This window comes from Nicotiana sylvestris, chromosome 10 (genome assembly GCF_000393655.2).
Source record: "Nicotiana sylvestris chromosome 10, ASM39365v2, whole genome shotgun sequence".
NCBI lineage: Eukaryota > Viridiplantae > Streptophyta > Magnoliopsida > Solanales > Solanaceae > Nicotiana > Nicotiana sylvestris.
The window spans coordinates 59842365-59860350 of NC_091066.1; the positions used below are offsets into that span (position 1 = coordinate 59842365).

The following is a 17986-nucleotide window of genomic DNA, read 5'->3' on the forward strand; positions in this document are numbered from 1 at the left end:
CTTCCTCGATTTGGGATTTAAAATAAACCGGTGACTTGGGACACCAATTAAAATATTCCAAGTGGCGACTCTGAATAAAATTGAATAAATAATCCCATTTCGAATAATGTCACTTAAATTGGAAAAACTCCCTTGTACTACCCTCGGGAGTGTAAAAAGGAGGTGTGACAGCTCTGGAGACTCTGCTGGGGATCGAACCCAGAATCTCTGGTTCAAGGTTTAAGAATTTCAAGCTTAGAATAGCTGTTATGACTACCGTTATCTGTTATCTGATTTTCCTACATGTTTCATCCTAATATGCTAAATGCTTTACCGCTTTGATATTTTGTGAATTGTATATATAAATTGCTACAAAACCCATCTTCTCTCTAAGTCTTCTAAATCGTGGAGAAGGGTGCACTTCGTGTGACTTCTCTTCTATCTATTGTCTTATCCCATTTTAGAACAAGGTTCGGATAAGTTGCAAAGCCGATGAAGCTTCTGTATTCTCAGTACGCTGCCCCTCCGGCTCGAGTTGTCCACTCGAGTAAGCCAGGTCTAGAACAATAAACTCAGGTTTTAAACCTAGTATAACAAAGACTCATGCCGGATCTCTAATAGGAACATTTGTTTGCATCACGTGCATTTGACTTAGGAGACTCAACACAGGGGTTGGGTCTGTCTAGGACAAATGTACCTGAAATGAAAAGACCATCCTGATGCATTCTACTTGCTACTTGTGCATTTATTTGCTTCGGATTTGCATGTCGACCGGCTTGTGAATAATGGGAGAGAGATTGGAAAAGAGAATAGCAATGTTAGGGTTAAGCGAGTCAATCACCTGTTAAAACAAAAAACCAATGTCCAAATGGTACTGAAACTTTGCCGAATGTTTTGAGAAAAAGTGAAAGAAAAAGAAAGGTTTTGTTTTCCAAAAATAGTTGGTTTTGTCAAATCTGCCCGAACTACGCCAGTTTGATTCTCACCGGATGTGGGATACGTAGGCAACCCTCATCGGGTCCAACTTTTCTTTTTGCAAAAATAGCCCACAAACAACAAAATTTTAATTTTTGTCACAAATAAGTCGGGTGATGCAATTCTTATTTAAAATAAGCCGAATGTCCCCAAAAGGATGCCGGAAGGCTGTTTTTGCAAGAACAACCACCTTGAGTCATTTTTAACGGTTAGCGGGCAGATCCTTAAAATCTTCTTCCCCGAAGTGCTGAAAGGCCATATCTGCAAAACCGGGTTTTATTTTGAAGTAAAACTTTGAAAAATGGTCAAAATGAGTCATTAAATCACCTTAATAAATGTGCAGGATGAGCACAAATGAAATTGAACCCTTCACAGTCCTTAATGAGATCCCCTTAAAGCTCCACATGTGGTGGAATGATCTAGGAAAAGTCAGTAGAGAAACAGTGGTAAAAGTTCTGGGAGGCCTCATCGGATTATTGAACGTCAAGCCAAGGTTGGTCATAATTGAAGCTTTAATACCTTTTTGGGACCCGACTCGCAATGTGTTCCGCTTCTCTGACTTTGAGCTCACACCTACATTGGAGAAAGTTGAGGGTTATGCGGGCCTTAATGGAAACCTTAGAAGTCGATATCCATTGTCACCAAGATCGGTATCTCCCTACAGATTTCTAGATTTGCTGAGTATTAGTCGGGATATTCAGGACGGAAACTTATCTGAAGGGTATTGCACGCTCCAGTTCTTGTATCATCGATATGGTAAACCCCCGAGGTTTTGAAGAGCTGAACACTGGTCTAACACATGCCGAAAATAAAGACAAATGGGAGGCAAGGCGGGGTTTAGCTTTTATGGTAGCCTTCTTGGGTGCTGTAGTTTGTCCGCAAAAAGATGGTAATATAGAGATAGGTCTCGTGGGAATGATCGATATTGCAATCAAGAAAGCCAATAGCACTGTGGTTCCTCTGATCTTATCTGAAATCTACCGAGCCTTGGCTATCTGTCGGGAAGGGGGAAAGTTCTTCCAATGCTGCAATCTGTTACTACAATTATGGGTGCAAGAACATCTCTGCCACCGGGTTGGGTATATGAATTATGATTTGACCGGTTTGAGCTGCATTGAAGAATTTGAAAGCCGAGTGGAAGGTATTAAATTCCCCGAGGGTACTAAAGCTTGGCTTGCACATTTGAGCTCCTTGACCTCCAATAAAATTGAGTGTTCGGATGGCTTCCTGTCACCGAAGCAGTATATGTGTCAGCTGAAGTGTGTTATCTCCTCCCGATGGGCATCCGGAGCATCCAGTCGTATGCCCCCCACAGGGTTTTGCGCCAATTGGGAAGATTTCAAGCCGTTCCCCATGATGAAGATTTGAGTAACATGTCATTGAATTGGGCCCAAAAGCCGTATTTCCAGAAGGGAGAATTCGTCAGGTGTGGAATGAATGTAGATTTCTTGAACCTAAGATTATGGTGCGGAATCTAGCTAGAGGTGAAGTAGACCCCAAGTACATTATTTGGTTCGGTAAAAGGTTCCAAATTCCAGAGAGACCTGCTAAGAGAGCTCATGTTCAGCAATTCACCAACGACTCGCAAGAGCAGTGGGGCTGGTTGGCAAGAGAAGAAAGCTACAAGGCTAAAATAAGCCAGTTGGAAAGGCAAGTCATGGACCTTCAGTTTGAAAAAGGTTTGCAAGCCGCCGCAGATGAAGGGGAAAAGAAAAAGCTAACTCATGAAAACGAAGCCCTCAAAGCTCAAATCCAGAAAATGAAAATAGCTGCTAGAAACCCGGAAAGAAGCCAAGCGGACGAAAAGCTTATAAGCAGTATGAGAAAGAAAACACTTGAGTGTCAAGATGACCTAGAAAAGTTTGAAGCCAGTTTAGCAAAAGTCTGGGCCCAATTGGCAAAGAACACAGAAGGACGGGCACAGTTTGTGCATCAAATGAAAAGAAAATATGAAGGGACAATCACCAATCTGAAGAGAAAGTTAACTACCCTTGAGAATGAGGCGGCCAAGCAGGCCAAGGATTTTAAAGCTGATAGGGAACATTGTTATGCTTTGATGGCTCAGATGGAGGAATAAATACAACAATTACAAAATCAAAACCATCACGACACTCAGGTATTAGAAGCCAGGAATCAGCAGATAGGGCGATTGCTTCAGGAAAAGGGCAGAATCCAAGAGAGGATCAGAGCCATTGCTGACTACATTACCGTGAAGTGCCAAGCATGCGAGGACATGACTCGTACTACCTTTTTCGCTGCAGTGATGACTTTCGGTCGCCAGATAATGAGTGATTTGGAGCGGCTGCAAGGGGATCTCGCATATAGGCCAGCGATGAGACCGAATGATGTCACGTGGGCCCCAGGAGCATTAATGAATTTCTGATTTTCACTTTAAGTCTGTTTCTGTTGGAACCTGTCAGTCTATTTTCGAGTCTATATTTTCTTTCTGTCAGAGTCTGTTAGTCGGTTCTTGAGTCTGTATTGTCCTCTTGCTATTAGAGTCTGTTGATTTCCTTTTCAAGTTTGTTAGTTTTGAGTCATTGTAATCAAAGCATTTTCTTTTTATGAAGAATTTGAAAATCCCAAAATATTTTATTGTTTGTTATCCCCAGAACTACGCCCGATCTGATTCATACGGGGTCATGATACGTAGATAATCTCCATAGGATTCGACCATAACAAAAGAAAAGGGGGGGGGGGGGATAAAGGAAAGAGTGGGAGTGGAGATAAGAAAATGGGAAAGAAAAAGAAAAGCTAGAATGAAGCATGCAACCGTTGCGAAACATGTAGAAATACATTTAACTATATAGGTGCATCATACCCCCAACGTGTGATTACCTGTCTGTTATTTGCTCCAAACTAACCATTTGCTGATGTTACACCTAGCTCAGGTTTTATAGAAAAGTGGTTGGTTTTGTGGTAGTCTAGCTTCGCATCCATACTTCACGAGGTCGAAGGGAAGCATTGAAATGCCTTCAGAAATGATTCTTCCAATAGTTCCTATTGCAGATGAGAGTCCGGTCTCGGGCATCCCAACTTCAAAATCGGCAGTTGCCGAGGAAAACAGGCTACTGCGTCTCCGCATGATGGAAATGTGGGATGCCTGGGAAAATGGAAGAGAACCACCAAGTACAATCCCTGGATTTCCCGAGCTTTTTCCCAGGGCAAATGGGATCTCCAACATCCCCATAAACTATCCAAACACACCAATAGGACACCCAACTATCTCGGCCCGTTTTGTGGGAACACCTTCTGAGGTTCGCCCCCAGGTGTTAATGTTCGGTGCAGCCTCAAATATCTTCACTGCTCCACCTTGCTCGGCCACGGAACAACCTACACTGCCCAGGCCTGGTTTTGACCCCTCGGCTTTCACCTTCCAAACACCCACATTCCCAATGGAACCTCCTCAGTTTCCCACTTATACTTACTCTCAACCACCCCGACATGAATTCACTGTAGGGCAAGAAAAGATCACCAAAACTCCTGAGCAAGAAGAGATTGCGAAGAAGATGAGGAGTATGGAACAGAGTCTCAAATGCATACAAGGCTTAAGTGGACAGAAAAATGTATCCTATGTTGACTTATGTATGTTCCCTCATGTGCATCTACCATCGGGATTCAAAACTCCAAAATTTGAGAAGTATGATGGACACGGTGATCCTATTGCTCATCTCAAGAGATATTGCAACCAGTTGCGAGGAGCCGGTGGGAAGGAAGAACTCTTCATGACCTATTTTGGAGAAAGTCTGGTCGGCATCGCATCAGAGTAGTACATGGACCAAGATATATCCCTCTGGCACATCTGGGATGACTTGGCTAGAGATTTCGTCAGGCAATTCCAGTACAACATTGATATCACTCCAGATAGGAACTCGTTGACAAACTTGAAGAAGAAATCCTCAGAAAGCTTCCGAGAGTACGTAGTTAAATGGCGTGAATAGGCCTCTAGGGTAAAGCCTCCGACGGATGAGGTTGAAATGGTCACAGTTTTCCTCCAAGCTCAAGAAGCTGACTACTTCCAAAATATGATGTCCGCAATGGGTAAACCGTTCACTGAAGCCATCAAGATTGGCAAAATGGTTGAAAATGGGTTGAAAACGGGCCGAATTCTAAGCCAATCCGCCATCAGAGCTACCTCCCAATCCATTCAGGGTGGGTCTGGAGGAGTGGCGAAGGGCAAGAAAAAGGAAGAAACATCTATGGCTGCGTCGGGTGCAAGAAAACACCGTACTCCCAGATCCTTTTTCTCAGAAAGGACCCCAAAACACTACTACCCCCACCAAGACATAACCTATGCTCCTCAGCCATACCCGACCATGAATGCTCAACCTTATGTCCGGTCACAACAACAATCCAACCGGAACCAAGCTCCATTTTCTAGAAACCAACCTTCTTACCAAAACCACTATAACCCCTGACCTCCACAAAACAATTTCCACCCTCATGAACCACCCAAGAGTCCAAATTTTACACCAATTGGCGAACCCTACTCCAGCCTATTACCAAAGCTTGTTCAAATGGGCCTGCTATAGCCTGTTCCTCAAACTAGGCAAAACCCAACATCACCCGCTTACCGAGCCGGTATTCGATGCACCTATCACTCTGGGGCAGAAGGGCATGACACGAATGACTGTTGGACTCTGAAAAGAGCCGTGGAAAACTTGATAGAACAAAGGAAGATAGTGCTAAGGGATGAAGATATTCCCAATGTGACTAACAACCCACTACCGGCCCACAATAATGGGCCGATAATCAGAATGATTTGTGAGGACAAAGAATTTGACCCAGCATTGAAGGTCATCATTGCCATCGCTGATGTAGAGAAGAAACCAAAAGCTGCCCCGAAGCAAGACAAAGGGGAGAAAAAGAACAAAACCACCCCTCCAAAGTTAGAAAAGAAAGTTGAAGTGGAAGTGGGGGCAATGCCTCCCAAAGATGTTGTTCTCTATGTCCCTCGAGGCCGCAAGGAAAAGCAGTTGGCTTTGAGTCCTTCCAGGATATTCGAATTGAATAAGATAACCCAAATGTGTGTGCCCAAATGAGCTTATGTGATGCGGGGGCCAATTAATCTACCAAGGCTGAGTGAGCCCGTGCTTATTGGCCGCGCACTACAAAAGCCCATGACGGATCCTACCGCTGTGCCTTGGAACTACAATAAATCAGTGGTGACTTACAAAGGCAAAGAAATTTCGGGAGAAGTTCAAGGAAATAACCCCGCTGAAAAGTATTGCAATTGGAAGAGGTGAACAATGCCACTAGAAAGCACTTCCCATCTAAGAAGCCCATAAGTGCCAAAGAAGCGGAGGCCTTCTTTCAAAAGATGAAAATGGCGGATTATGAGGTGATCGACCAGCTTCGAAAATTTCCCGCACAAGTCTCCTTGTTATCTCTGTTGATGAATTCCACCGAACATCAAAAGGTATTGATCAAGACCCTTAACGAAGCATATGTGCCCGTTGAGACTTCTGTAGAGCAGTTGGAGAGAATGGCCGAAAGACTTTTCGCAATTAACCAGATCTCGTTCAGCAAAAATGACTTGCCCCCATAAGGGGCCGCACATAACAAAGCCCTGCACCTGACAGTCAAATGCGAGGGGTACTATGTGAAAAAGGTTATGTAGGACAGAGGTTCTGGGGTAGACATTTGCCCACTCTCAACTTTGCAGCGTATGTAAATTGGTACCGAGAGAATCCGACCCAACAACGTCTGTGTATGTGCCTTCGATGGTATCAAAAGGGACACAATTGGAGAGATTGATCTAATTCTGACCATCGGCCCAGTAGACTTTGAAGTAACCTTCCAGGTTCTAGACATGGACACGTCCTACAATTTTCTCTTGGGAAGGCCGTAGATTCACGCAGCGGGGGCTGTGCCTTCTACTCTCTACCAGATGGTGAAGTTCGAACATGAGGATCAAGAGATTGTAGTTTACAGGGAAGATGAGCAATTGATTTATCGGGACCCGTCAGTCCCGTATCTTGAAGCAAGAGAAGGAAGTGAGCACATAGTCTATCAGGCCTTTGAAATCGTGGTCGCTGATCAGTACGAAGAAGGAAAACCTTGTCCTCAACCCTTCCTTTCTAATGCATCAATAATGGTGGCCAAAGAACTGATCAGGCGCAGCTATAAATCTGGGAAAGGGCTTGGGAAATCGTTGCAAGGAATAGTTGAACCTATCACCCCGACCGCCAGTGAAAAGTTCTTTGGGGTAGGCTTCCGACCCACTCCAGCTGATGTAAGATGGGCAAATGATAGAAAGAATGATGGTTGGGTCTTGCCTCAGCCAGTGCCGCATCTATACAAAACATTTGTCAAGCCAAATACAATGAGGAAGAGGAGGGTAAGGCCTTTACGGCTGAAGAAATCGAAGAAATCTGTGGGGCCATAAGGAAGATACTATATGAAGCCCACATGGTTCAACCAGGGGAAGGCTCAAGCACCGCTGAGGTGCTATATATGGGACCTAATGCCAAACTGCAGAATTGGAAGGCTACGCCATTCCCAATCAGGCGGGAGTCCCGGTAGACCTGTCCTGCCACTTTTTCTGCATCACGAGTTATTCCAGGGTGTAACTCGGATGTTTTCCTTTAGTTTCCTGTCTTTTAATTTCCAATGTAAACCCTGTTATCTTCAAATTCAATGAAATGAAATCAATATTTCATCATTCATCCTTTTTTATTCTTTCTAATTTGGTAGTTTTTCTCCTTTATTTCTTCTTTTAGTTCTAATAATGCGGCTTTAAATAACATGATATGCTTGCGGACATCGTGCCCAAATCCAAACACGCTGTCTAATTGTAAAGTAATGAACCAAGAACCGGAATATGATAAAGAAGAGGCTTTTAGGGAAATAAATCGAGAATTGGAACAGTTTGAGAATAGACCTAAGCCAAACTTAAATGATACTAAGCCGGTTAATTTGGAAACTTCTGAAGAAATCAGGGAAACCAAGATAAGCATTTACACAGATGAGAAAACCCGGGACGCATTGATCCAACTTTTATTTGAGTTCAAAGATGTGTTTGCTTGGTCATACGATGACATGCCAGGACTAAGTGTTGATTTGGTGGTTCATAAGTTGCCAACTTACCCCCATTTGTCCCCCTGTCTAGCAAAAGCAAAGAAAGTTTAAAACCGATATCAGCGACAAGATTAAAGAAGAGGTCATAAAACAGTTAAAAGCGGGGGTGATCCGATTGGTTCGATACACCACATGGTTAGCCAACGTAGTTCTAGTGCCAAAGAAGGATGGGAAAATTCGAGTGTATGTGGATTACAGAGATTTAAACAAGGCAAGTCCCAAAGATAACTTACCTTTGCCGAACATCCACATCCTTGTTGATAACTGCGCCAAACATGAGATAAAGTCCTTCGTCGATTGTTACGCAGGATATCACCAGGTGTTGATGGATGAAGAAGTTGCAGAAAAGATAGCTTTTACCATACCTTGGGGTACATACTGTTACAGAGTTATGCCATTTGGTCTGAAGAACACCGGGGTAACCTACATGAGAGCCATGACTGCCATTTTTCATGATATGATGCACCAAGAGATAGAGGTGTATGTGGATGATGTAATCATCAAATCCAAAACTCAGGACGACCACGTTCGGGACTTGAGATATTTTTTTGAGCGGTTGCGCAAATATGATTTGAAGTTGAACCCGGCCAAATGTGCATTCGGGGTACCATCCGGCAAACTTTTGGGATTCATAGTCAGTCGGAGGGGCATCGAGTTGGACCCAGCAAAGATAAAGTCAATTCGAGATTTGCCTTCTCCAAGAACCAACAAAGATGTTATGAGTTTGTTGGGAAGATTGAACTACATCAGCCGATTCATTACTCAGTTAACATCCACGGGTGAACCCATATTCAAATTGCTGAAGATGATGCGCCAATCAAATGGACAAATGAGTTCCAAGAGGCTTTTGATAAAATCAAAGAATATCCGTCGAATCCGCCGGTATTGGTATCACCTGAGCCAGGGAGGCCTCTGTTCTTGTATCTGATAGTCTTGGAAAATTCTTTCGGTTGTGTCCTCGGGAAACATGATGTGACCGGAAAGAAAGAGCAGGCCATTTACTATCTGAGCAAGAAGTTCACCAGTTATGAAGCCAATTACACTTTATTGGAGAGAACTTGTTGCACTTTAACTTGGGTCGCTCAGAAACTGAGGCATTATTTGCAAGCTTACACCACTTACCTCATGACGAGGTTGGATCCTTTAAAATACATATTTCAGAAGCCAATGCCCACAGGTAGATTAGCAAAGTGGCAGATATTGCTCAAGGAATTTGACATAGTCTACGTCACTCGCACAACAATGAAAGCCACAGGCGTTAGCAGATCATTTGGCTGAGAACCCGGTTGATGATGAATACCAACCTTTGACCACTTACTTCCCAGATGAAGAGGTAAATTCAGTTAAGCCAATATCTAAAGACACCCATGCTTGGAAAATGTTCTTTGATGGGGCGGTAAACGCAAAAGGTGTTGGAATTGGGGCGATCTTGATCTCACCCACCGGCCAGCATTATCCCGCCACAGCCCAACTTCAGTTTTTCTACACAAACAACACCGCCGAGTATGAAGCCTGCATTATAGGTATGAAAATGGCAATCGACCAAGATGTCGAAGAGTTGTTAATCATGAGAGACTCAGATCTGATTATCCGACAAGCTCAAGGAGAATGGGAAACCCGAGATGTCAAGCTTATTCCTTATAGACAACATGTGGAAGATCTTGGCAAGCGATTCAAGTCAATAGAGTTCAGGTATATCCCTCATTGCCATAATGAACTGGTCGATGCGCTTGCTACTTTGGCCTCGGTATTGCCACACCTAGGCAATGCCCGTATTGATCCCTTGGAAATCCAAATCAGGGAAAGGCATGGCTATTGTAATACAGTTGAGGCAGAGCCAAATGTTCAGCCATGGTATCATGACATCAAAAGATTTTTGAAAACCAAAGAATACCCCGAGCAAGCCAGTGGAGACCTAAAGAGAACCATTAGACGGCAAGCAAGTGGTTTCTTTTTGAGTGGCGATGTCTTGTACAAAAGGACCCCGGACCTTAACTTGTTAAGATGTGTTAACGACGAAGAGGCTGGAAGAATCATGTATGAAGTACACGTAGGAGTGTGCGGACCCCACATGAACGGGTATGTTTTGGCAAAGAAAATCCTCCGAGTGGGCTATTATTGGATGACCATGGAAATAGACTGTTTTAGTTTTGTTCGGAAGTGTCATCAGTGTTAGGTGCACGGGGATTTGTTTCATGCGCTACCCACAGAACTGCATCCCATGTCAACACCTTGGCCATTCGTCGCCTGGGACATGGACGTCATTGGGCCAATCGAGCCAAAAGCCTCGAATGGGCATAGATTCATATTGGTCGCCATCGACTATTTTACTAAATGGGTTGAAGCAATTACTCTCAAATCTGTCACCAAGAAAGTTGTGGTAGACTTCGTGCACTCTAACATCATCTGCCGTTTTGGTATTCCTGCAACTATCATTACGGATAATGCTGCAAATTTGAATAGTCATTTGATGAGGGAGATATGCAAATAGTTCAAGATAACACATCGAAACTCTACTCCTTATCGTCCCAAAGCCAACGGTGCCGTTGAAGCAGCAAATAAGAACATCAAAATGATTTTGAGAAAGATGATTCAAAGTTCCAAGCAGTGGCATGAAAAGTTGCCTTTTGCATTGTTGGGGTATTGCACTACTATGTGCACGTCAGTCGGAGCAACCCCGTACCTTTTGGTTTACGACACTGAAGCCGTAATAGCCACGGAAGTTGAAATCCCTTCTCTCCGGATCATTATGAAAGCTGAAATTGAAGACAGTGAGTGGGTCAAAAGCCAGCCTGGAGCAGTTAACCCTGATTGATGAGAAGCGAATGGCCGCAGTCTGCCACGGGCAGTTGTATCAACAAAGAATGGCCCGTGCCTACAACAAGAAAGTGCGGCCTAGAAATTTTGAAGTGGGGAAACTCGTTCTGAGGTGTATTCTTCCCTATTATCAGGAAGCAAAAGGGAAGTTTGCTCCCAATTGGAAAGGCCCATACATCATCAGAAAGATATTGCCTTGAAGAGCATTGTACTTGGGAGATATTGAAGGAAATGATCCTGAGGCAGCTATGACCGCAGATGTGGTAAAAAGGTACTATGTCTAGCCCTTCTGCAGCAATAACACTATCCGATTGGGATGACGAAGGCTTTCATTCTCGCTACCCCAGACACTCCAGTCCTTTTGCTAACCCTTTGAGCCGGTTACTTTTCTTTCATTACCCTCCTTGGAACTTAACAAAAAAATATATAACAACAACAACAAAAGCAAAATATTTTCCTGAACTATGCCCAACTTGATTCCGAAAGGATACATAGGCAGCCTCTCTGGGGTTCAGTCACACCAAAATAAAAATTCAAAGTTTCCTAAAAGTTAAACTGGGACAAATTTTATAATGGTTCGGCGATGATCCCGCTTGGACGTTTCCAAAGTTGTAATTCAATCCAAATTCTTTTACCCCAAACCTTGTTCAAATCCTTTCGATCAATCGGCGAAAGGTTTTCAAAATCGGAGAACGCAGTTGTTTGGATCCGATGCAATCAAACGAGAGAAATAAAATGAGAGAGTCTTATTGGTGAAAACCCATACGGGCACCATGAGGTGATGGTAAGCAGAGAAATGAAAACCGAGAGAGTCTTGCTAGTGAAAACTCGTAAAGAGCACTATAAGGCGACAGTGAGAAGAGAAATGAGAGAGGTCGATTGGCGAAAACTCGAAAAGGGAACTATCGATCGAAAAGAAGAAACCCCTCACCACCATTGGTATTGCAAGAGTCCTGTCAAGGTTTCTCAGTTTAAAAACATAGGTCGCAATGGGTATGTGAGAAGTTGGATAGTTATGCGGATCGGGTATCCAGTCCAAGAAGCATGTCATGTCTTTTGAAGTCTACATGCACCCCAGATAAGTCCTTCTCTCCTCCCCGAAAGGGACACTTCTCCTTAAATTCATTTTCTTGTCCTTTATTTACTTTTCCTTGAATCCCTTTCGGTCTAACTTTATTCCGAAACTAGTACAAAGAAAAGGTGGCAAGACCGTCTTTACAGGGTTCTGCCTAACAAAAGCTAAAGAAAAGCACCCAGCCTCAGTGGGTGCATCAAGTCGATCCCGACTGGCCATGATGGCTGATGCTTTGAAATCAAAGTTATTGAAAAGGAAAAGAAAGCCAAAGGCAAAAGCCTAAAGGCGGAATAAAGTGAAAGGGTCTAAGCCCCATGTGGGTAAGCCGTTATGAAATCTTAAAAGCTGAGTCCCTCGGTTTGAAAGATAGATTAATATTCAGAAAACCACTAAACAACAGAGGTTCTCAACAAAGGTTCGGGCCGAGATCGAGTGATCGAGACAATCAAGATCACAAAACCAACCACCGTTTCAAAATAACAATTGTTCTTTGTTTAAAATTGGAACAGGTGCAACCCAAGGCAACCGTGCAAAAGTAGGTGCAGCCAAAAGAAAAGCTGCACAAAAGCTAGAAACAGCTTCGTAGAAACAATCAATCCGAAAGGGAAGTTTTCCTCCAAAATTCTTTCCTGCTATTTTATTGAAATAGAAGAAATGAAAAGGAAAATGGAAAAAAAAGAGAGAAGGGAAGAAGAAAATCAGAACAAAATGATAGTTTAGAATCCCTAATCTCAATCTTTTACAACTTTTGCCAACGTTAGGACTCCAATCCCTAAGTCGAGATTTTAGACATATGGCCTCCATTCCCTAGTCACCTTTTTGCCAACATTAGGGCTCCAATCTCTAAGTTGAGATTTTAGACATAGGGCCTCCATTCCCTAGTCGCCTTTTTGCCAATATTAGGGCTCAAATCCCTGAGTTGATGCTTTTAGACATAGGGCCTCCATTCCCTAGTCGCCTTTTGCCAACATTAGGGCTCCAATCCCTAAGTTGAGATTTTAGACATAGGGCCTCCAGTCCCTAGTCACCTTTTGCTAATATTAGGGCTCTAATCCCTAAGTTGAGATTTTAGACATAGGGCCTCCATTCCCTAGTCGCCTTTTGCCAATATTAGTGCTCCAATCCCTGAGTTGATGCTTTTAGACATAGGGCCTCCATTACCTAGTCACCTTTTTGCCAACGTTAGGACTCCAATCCCTAAGTTGAGATTTTAGACATAGGGCCTCCATTCCCTAGTCACATTTTTTCCAACATTAGGGATCCAATCCCTAAGTTGAGAATTTAGACATAGGGCCTCCATTCCCTAGTCGCCTTTTGCCAACATTAGGGCGCCAATCCTTGAGTTGATGCTTTTTAGACATAAGGCCCCCATTCCCTAGTCGCCTTTTGCCAACATTAGGGATCTAATCCCTGAGTTGATGCTGTCGCACCTCCTTTTTCCGCATACCCGAGAGGGTACAAGGGAGTTTTCTCCAATTAAAAGACAGTCGAAACGGGATTTGTTTGTTTGTTTCAGAGTCGCCACTTGGGAATTTTAAGGCGTCCCAAGTCACCAATTTTAATCCCTGAATCGAGGAGAATATGACTCTGTTTATTATTCTGCGAACCAGAAATCCTGAGTAAGGAATTCTGTTAATCCGGAAGAAGGTGTTAGGCATTTCCGAATTCCGTGGTTCTAGCACGGTCGCTTAACTGTTTTTATTCTTGGCTTAATTATCTCGATTTTACATTTTTATTGCATGATTTTGTTACCGCTTCTGTTTAGATTGTTTATAATTAAAGACCCTTCTTCGAATCGAATCACGCGTACGTGTATTCGTTTTATATATTATATATTTTTTAACGTGAGAAATCGTGTCACGCGTACGTGTACACAATGATATTGATAATATATTTATTATAAAAATAATTATTTTTTCGAAATTGTGTTTAAAAATAAAATTAAGAACATTCGCCTTTCTTAAATAGTGAACCGCACATCTCGGGTTTTATAAAATTAATTTAATATCCCCCGACGAATTAAAATTTTGGCTCAAAGTTGCGCGAACGCATAATCCGAACTGCCTTTAAAAATGTAATTTAGGCCACGCGAACGTATCCCTAATTTCACAAAATATTCTTGATAAAATTCTCTACAAATTGTTTATTGCATCCACTTATTTTTATATGAAAGCCATAGAGAAACATTGATTTAGACGTCTCTATATTTTCTTGAAAAGAATTCCAAAGTTATTATGTGTTGACCGCAAGTCTTATTTTACGCGTATGAATTATATACCTCAAAACTATTCAAATTTTAAAGAATTAATGATATGAAAAAGAAACAAACAACATGTAACTAAAAATACTACCATTTTTATCGTGGATACAACATTAATATATCCAAAAATCGAATCGCATATAAAACTGGAAAAAGAATTAATTTGATAAACAAATTAATAGTTTCTGAAGAATTTTCATTGTTATATTTAATGCGAACTCTATTTCTACATGTCCTTGACATAAAATGTTGCAATTCGTGCTTATAAATCCCATATCCTTCTCATATACTTGTTTTTAGTCCAAAGTTATAATTATTTAGTTAATTTTTGATTACGAAGATTGAGTTTGAGATAAATAAACCAATTCTTATTCTCTGCCTATGCGAATATTTGCAAACACTAACTCTATATTTTGTAAAAAAAATCATCGACATTATTTCATACATTAAAAGAAATGAGTTGATCGCGTTCCTAAAATAACTATGCCATTTGTTATTAAGAAAGAGAATTAATCTACCAATTGATTTAATAAGACGACATCATCTAGCCTTAAACAAAATTGGATATTTGACAAAATAAGCTAGTAATGTAATTTCTGGGTATTTCCGTACTATTCTTTACTTAGCTAACAATATCACAAGATTTAATTAATGGCCAATTTTCTGCAATGTTCCCTATCAATTCAAACAGTAAATGTCATCACTAGTCCTCAAAACATATAAGATTATCGTGGAATTTACTACTCCAGAAGGTTAATTAGTTAACAGTTTATCATGTCAAGTATAATACTATACTAACCAATTAAAACAAAACTGAAACTTAAACTAATAAAATTTAAATGAGTAGAAGACATCCTTATAATTCCAAACTTCATTTACTTGCCATGTTGAAGCTTTTCATGACATGAATTTACAGATATGTACCTGATATTGGAAGCAAAAGAAAATGATGATGAGAATCAGCGACAGTAATAGCAATACAGCAACAACTGCCAGCAACAGTAACAACCCAGTAACAGACCGGTGGAGTAGTAATCCCAAAAACAAAAGCTTTAAGCTTTGAATGAAACAACAACAATTAATACTGATTTCAAATAAAGAAAGAAAGCAGAAGATTTTTTTTAGTTTTTATTTTTATTTTGAAAGCTTAAATATTTTTCGGAATTTTTCTTTCTCTTAAATGTTCAGCCCTTTTTTTCTCTCTCTTATCTTCAGATTCGTTTCTCTCTCTCGTATGTGTATTTTTTCTTTTCTGTCTCCCTTGTCTTGTGTTCAAGACTTCATCTATATAATCCCATCCCATAAATCTTTTAATCAATTAAATCAATACTTTTTCTCTACCCAACCCATTATCTTCCCACTCATCCCCATTATATTAAATAAACATATCACACCACCCCATTATATTTTGTCCCTCATGCCTAACATAAAATAATGCAAGATTCCCCCCACTAAATTTTGTCTTGTCCCCCCTTTATATTAAGTAACCATATCACAACCCACCCCATTTTATTTTGTCCCACATGCTTCAAATAAACAATTACAAAATGTACAATTCCTAAACTACCCCTCCGACCCTATTACAAATTACTATTTTACCCCCAAAAGTACTATAAATTACCAAACTACCCATCAGCTATAACACATCATTTAATCAAACTTAACCAAAATATAGACAATATGATTAATTTCTAACAATGTTCAAACAACAAAATTCATGAACATGATTTCTTCAACATTTCAACAACAAATCACATGAACATGATTTCAACAACATTTCAACAACAAATCACATGAACACAAATTGAACAACAAAGAACAACTAAAATTTGATTGAACAATATTTTAGCAACAAACAATCCTATTTTCGGATTCAACAACAACAACAAACAAGTATATTTTGATTTCTAAATTCAATAATATTGAACTTAAAATCAACTACTCTAACAACATTACAACAACAATTCCTATATTAAACTTTATGAGACAAATTCAAGAAATAATCACAAATGGTAAACAAGAAATCAAGCTATACAAATTTCGGATTCAAGAACAATCAAACAAAGTATGAACATGAATTAAATCTATTTTAAACAACAAACATGATGGATTTAAACGATTAAACCAACATATTTCTCTAACACAACTAAATTCTTTAGACAAATAACAAGATCGACGAATAAACAATTATGAACTTAAGCTTGAACTTAACAATATTAACAATTTCTAACAATACATAAACACATGAAACAAATTGAAGAAATAGTTAATTAAATTTCAATTTGAATCTAACAAACATCAAACTAACAAATACTCACTTAAACAATAATACAAACATGAAATAAACATGAAAACAACTAATTAAACTTCCATTTTAAAATCTGAAAATTAATTTAACAAACAACACATGAACATGAACTAAAAATTAATTCAAACGATAAACAAAACAAACATTTGTTGATTTTAGATTCGAAAATATCAAAACAAAATACGGATAAAATAAAACTCAAAATCTACCAACCGGATTGAAACGATGAACAACGACCAACCCACGACGAACTGGAACAGTGATCGACGACATCGACCAAAACTCATCCATGTACGCGAACTCGACTGGAGTTGACGCCGAAGTGAAGCCATAGTCGACGCAGCAGTGTGGTTTGTTTTAACCTCAGCTGCTCGTCGTGCACAGTAAGGTCGTGTGGGCTGCTTGAAGCAGACGAAGTGACGAAGGGGAAGAAGAAGCATCTACGTGAGCAGCAGCTGCGACGACCCAGCAACGGCGACCCAGCAGTGGCGTCCAAGCAGTGATAGCAGCAGCAACGATAACCATGGCAGCAGCGCACGTCGAGTAGCAGGTGAAGGAGCAGAAATGGCTGCGTTAATGGCGGACGTGGGCAGCAGCTGCGACGGAGAAGCAGCAGCGGAAATCTCAACTGTGGGCTTTCATGGTGGAGCTCGACGGACTGGTTGTTGGTTGTCGAAGACGAAGCAACGACGGGGTTGGAGAAGGTTGTTGGTTCGGTCGCGTTCGGAGGTCGTTTGGTTGAGCCGGGATCGTGAGGGTGACGTCGTGAGTGTGTGTGTAGCCATGACTTCTTGAGGTTGAAGGCAAAGGGAAGCCATGGGAGGTGGAGAAGCTTGAGGAAGAAGAAGAAGATAGGAGGGTTTGGGGCGGATGACTTAACAATTTTTTAGGGTTTTCTTCATTTTTTCTTTTTGTTTTGTGTTGTTTGTAAGATAATAGGGGTGTTGGGTTATGGACTGGGTCGACCCAGTTCGAAATGGACTGGGTCGTAGGGAAGATTGGGCCATTTTTGGGCCTGTGGCTTGAAATCGAAGAAGAGGCCCAATTCCGACTTTCTTTATATTTTCGCTCTCTTTTCTTCTTTTATTTCTCTAAAACTAAATTATAAAAATACTTAAACTATTATTAAGAACTAAATTAAGTTATAAAAGTGCAAATTAACTCCCAATAACAATTAACGCACAATTAAATAATAATTAAGCATAAAATTGTATATTTGGACATTAAATGCTAAAAATGCAAACGATGCCTATTTTTGTAATTTTTAATTTTTTAAAACAAATTTAATTACTAAAAATTGTAGAATTAAATCCTACATGCAAAATGCGACATATTTTTGTATTTTTTATTAATTTAGCAAATAAACATGCACAGACAAATACAAATAATTATTCAAAATATCACAAAATATCACAAAATTGCACACCAAAGAAAAATCATTTTATTTTTGAATTTTTTGGGAGTAATTCTCATATTGGGCAAAAATCACGTG

At 40.7% G+C, this 17986-nt stretch overlaps 2 protein-coding genes across 2 annotated transcripts; both read left to right on the forward strand.

Moving 5' to 3' along the window:
- The first annotated feature begins 2416 nt into the window (after positions 1-2416).
- LOC138879400 (uncharacterized) lies at positions 2417-3031 on the forward strand. The gene has a single exon (XM_070159010.1). It carries the CDS (start codon positions 2417-2419, stop codon positions 3029-3031), a length of 615 nt encoding a protein of 204 aa, XP_070015111.1.
- A 4727-nt stretch (positions 3032-7758) lies between these two features.
- On the forward strand, positions 7759-10849 carry LOC138879401 (uncharacterized). The gene is made up of 4 exons (XM_070159011.1): positions 7759-8019; positions 8066-8527; positions 9290-9781; positions 10526-10849. The coding sequence occupies exons 1-4, from the start codon at positions 7759-7761 to the stop codon at positions 10847-10849; spliced, it is 1539 nt and encodes a 512-aa protein (XP_070015112.1).
- The last annotated feature ends 7137 nt before the right edge of the window (positions 10850-17986 follow it).

Coding starts and splice junctions, on each gene's coding strand:
- LOC138879400 (XM_070159010.1), top strand. CDS start 2,417: ATGGTGCGGAATCTAGCTAGAGGTGAAGTAGACCCCAAGTACATTATT.
- LOC138879401 (XM_070159011.1), top strand. CDS start 7,759: ATGAACCAAGAACCGGAATATGATAAAGAAGAGGCTTTTAGGGAAATA. Junction 8,020..8,065: donor CAGGACTAAGTGTTGATTTG/GTGGTTCATAAG, acceptor CCCCCTGTCTAG/CAAAAGCAAAGAAAGTTTAA. Junction 9,782..10,525: donor CGCTTGCTACTTTGGCCTCG/GTATTGCCACAC, acceptor ATATGCAAATAG/TTCAAGATAACACATCGAAA.